Below are 3,449 nucleotides of genomic sequence, written 5' to 3'. Positions count from 1 at the left end.
GCTACCATAAATTTTGATTTCTTTCCTGCCTGACCGGATGAGCAATAGAGAAACCCACTTCTCCGTCTGGTTGGAAAATAAACCTTTTCTTAAATGGAAAATGAATTGAGCTAGCGACCTTCTTTAACGGTTTCCTAAGGGGTAACCCATCACTTTTGGGCTTATATTTTTTCTGTTTTGCTCCATACCGTTGCGGCGCAAGAGGGAAGTTTTGAAAAAAGGAAAAAAAAAAAAAACATTACGGAAAGAATATAACATTACACGTTTTGTGTACTTGATGAAAGTCAACTTCCAAATGTTAACTTCAACCTCTTATCCGAAATTTGGACTTCTTTGTTTACACTTAAAGTGACTTTTGTTTAGTAAAAGTAAGTTAAGTTTTTTCCTATTGGCGCATGCCAAGTCGTGGAAATGGGTCTCAAATTGAAAAGTGAGGGAGGAACGACTCAAAGTACCGTCCGACCTAGGTTTTGTCAGAACTAATTTTCTCCGACCTTCGTTAACGTCGCGGTCTTTCTCTCTCTGCACTTACTTAGAGTACCCCTTCATGGCCTCTCAAGCCAAGCCTGGCGTCTTTGAAGCACATTCTTCAATAACTTCAGCATATCGACGAGGTTGAAAAAATTTCGGTGGAACAAAACCTAGGTCGGACAGTACTTTTGGGGATTTTGGAAAAATCACTAGGTCGGAGAAAAGTAGGTCGGAAAATCTAACTGCAGGTACTTTGGTTCTTCGAGATATCAAGAAACCGCTCGGTTGAAATGGTTTATTGCTCTTGTTGATTAGTAGATATGTCCACTGTTCACACCGCTCATATTTCACTGTTTGTGAAATACTATCTACGCGAGCTGTATATTAACATTATATTGCATTTTCAGATTGATTGCTCGTACAATTTATGTTCAAACGAACACATGTCATAGGTTCCAAAATCATAGAATTTTCGGAACATGAAAGTTAACGTCCTTTTCAGTTTTGTAAATGAGCTCTAGTTGCGGAAGTTTCTGCTGTAGTTGCATCAATGTTCTCCATGATTGGCGACATAGTGCTCTCTAATTCTGTGAGAGCACTATGTGGTGTAGCCGCGGTTAGCTCCTGCGGAACAAAGAATCAGGGTTCAGTTATTCTATCTAATTACAATGTATACAATATTACTGGCACCTGTACCATAAGGGCTGCACACTAAACCCGTATGCACTTCATTTAGCATAAACATGTAGTATTTAAGCAGCCATAGTTATGCACCAAACGTCGTGCCTAACTGTGCAGTGATTGTAAATGAAAAGGCAATAACGTATGCATATTGGATTTACGTTACGATTATAAAATATTGAAATATTGAAGAGGGCACGACGTATTTTCACGGTGTGCAGCCTATACAGGTCGTCGTGTCGTTTGTCTAAAACAATACACCAAAAGATTTTTAAAGTCATTAGGACTCTGGCTTTGGCGTCAAGTAGTATATCTACAATCAGTTTAGGTTGCTTAAAACGCAACTTAGATATTTGCTTACTGAGATTATCGGGCGTAACCAGAATATTAAAAAATCTAAAAGAACCTTTGGCAGCCTGTTTTAGACCAATGACAACCTCCGGCACACAGCGTGACAGGACTGCAAAGCTGCAGCGCCGTTTTTAGCTCTGCTTTGGATGGACGTTTTTCCTTGATAAATATTGTGTTTTATAGGCAAAAGTCTGAGCTACCAACGGTACTCAGTTGTATTCGAGAAATTATAAATTGTTTAAGATTAATCACCCAAGACACAAAATTTTTCGTCGTGCTTCACTAGGAGGCCTTTTCTTTAATTATACCGTATTAACGTAGCTAAAGAAAGACATACAGTAACGAATTAGTACAAAAAATGTGTTAAACATTTCGTTTGATAATTGAATATAAAACGGTGTCATTCAGACCCCTTTGATGCTTCTTTTAGAAAATTTTGCTAAGTTCAAATTTTTATTCGGAACTAGCAAACCAGTTCTGACTTGAGATCAAAGACATGATTTTCAAGGTGGTAAGTAACTGGACTTTCGTACCTCGGGGCGAGCTGTAAACTGGCGGATCCAGGGGATGAACTGCTCCACATCCGTAAATGTGTGGACTGTGTGGTTGTCGAAGCTCGTTGAGACGATTCCCACAAGGAACCACGAGGATCCCCGCAGAACCACGGCCCCTCCGCCACTGTCGCCTCGCGCCAGCCCCTCCCGGCTCGAAAAGGTGAGTTCTGCGAACAGTTTCCAACGTTTTCAATCAGTGTCCTAGCATCCCGTCCAAAGAAACCATTGACACTGATGAAGACAACCTCTAGACACCAAGGAGCACTATAGAGCAAAAAGTACTCGAGACGAGCTAGAAACATCGTCTCTAGAGTGCAATTCAGGACCGCGAGCAAATCAAAAGAGTAGCCACTGCACCGTGTGTCTCTAGTGCCCGCTCTCGCCCTTGATAAGTGGATCAGTAGGTGGTCTGTTTTTCGCCCCCACCTCAGAGTATTATATCAAACCTAAACGTGCAATCTGTTTCTTCTTACCTTTTTGTCTAATTGAACAGATTTTGTCTCTTGTTATCCAGGGTAAGTGCCTGCTGGACGTTTCTCTTACGTGAGTGACACACGATTCGTACGGTACGTAGCTCAAGCTGATCGATGCAAGTTCCGGTCGAAGCGTGTCCCCGTAACCCCAACCAACGATCTAGAAAGTTAAAAACATAAACTATCAGGAATTACGGAATGCTATACGTACGGCATGCGCTGGGGTCGATACATGCAACAAGTACCTGCATAGGCTCATTGACTTTAAGGCCCACGTCGTCCTCGATGCATACAGGAGATATGGCTCTTCCAAAGTTAAGAATCTCATCCTCCATACGAAGCAAAACTATGTCATTAGCATAGTTTCCTGGTTGACCTTTGTAGGTGTGATGGATCGAGATCTCTCTGATCTGCAACACAAGTAACAGTATTTCACCTGACGCAAACCGGATCCAAAGAAGAGTAGCAGTTCTTCACCCATACCTCCTAGGTGCTGATTGGCCGACCAGGTCAACCGCGCTTGCGCTTGCGGCCAGTTAAGTTGACGTCAGCCAATCAGTGCAAGAGAGGAATGGGTTCAGGAAGAACTGCTGTTCTATTTGGGATCCGGTTTGCCTCAGAAGAAATACCTATTGGCTGAGTCCTAGCCAAACCTTACTCCCTCTGATCGGGAAAAGAACTTTTTTGTCAGTCTGCACAATAATTCGAGAACGAACAGAGCTAGCAATCTAGCACAAAAGTAGACCTTTTCGACGGTAGGGTGAGAGAGGAATAGGGAGTAACGTGGCTCAAAACTTTTATCGCGTGCAACATCCCGTGTGGAATGGATCCGGATAAAAATCGGGTAAATTTGGTGTTTTCAGAACACCAAATTGATACTAAATGTACACGATATATACACCATAAATATACACCATAT

General features: G+C 42.0%; 1 protein-coding gene across 2 annotated transcripts in view; it reads right to left on the bottom strand.

Moving 5' to 3' along the window:
* Positions 1 to 752: 752 nt before the first annotated feature.
* The window catches only part of LOC113216399 (atrial natriuretic peptide-converting enzyme-like), a 29,682-nt gene continuing 26,985 nt past the window's right edge, over positions 753 to 3,449 (bottom strand). For both annotated transcript variants that reach the window (XM_026436144.2, XM_052277574.1), the window contains exons 11-14: positions 2,776 to 2,940; positions 2,531 to 2,690; positions 2,037 to 2,224; positions 753 to 1,095 (exon numbers count right to left, since the gene is read on the bottom strand). In XM_026436144.2, coding sequence (XP_026291929.1) covers positions 970 to 1,095; positions 2,037 to 2,224; positions 2,531 to 2,690; positions 2,776 to 2,940 — 639 coding nt within the window. In that variant the 3' untranslated portion in view covers positions 753 to 969. The remainder of the gene's footprint in view (positions 1,096 to 2,036; positions 2,225 to 2,530; positions 2,691 to 2,775; positions 2,941 to 3,449) is intronic.

Source organism: Frankliniella occidentalis, unplaced genomic scaffold, assembly GCF_000697945.3.
Source record: "Frankliniella occidentalis isolate FOCC.00 unplaced genomic scaffold, Focc_3.1 Scaffold11, whole genome shotgun sequence".
Taxonomy (NCBI): domain Eukaryota; kingdom Metazoa; phylum Arthropoda; class Insecta; order Thysanoptera; family Thripidae; genus Frankliniella; species Frankliniella occidentalis.
This window is presented reverse-complemented; position numbering and strand designations above follow the sequence as displayed.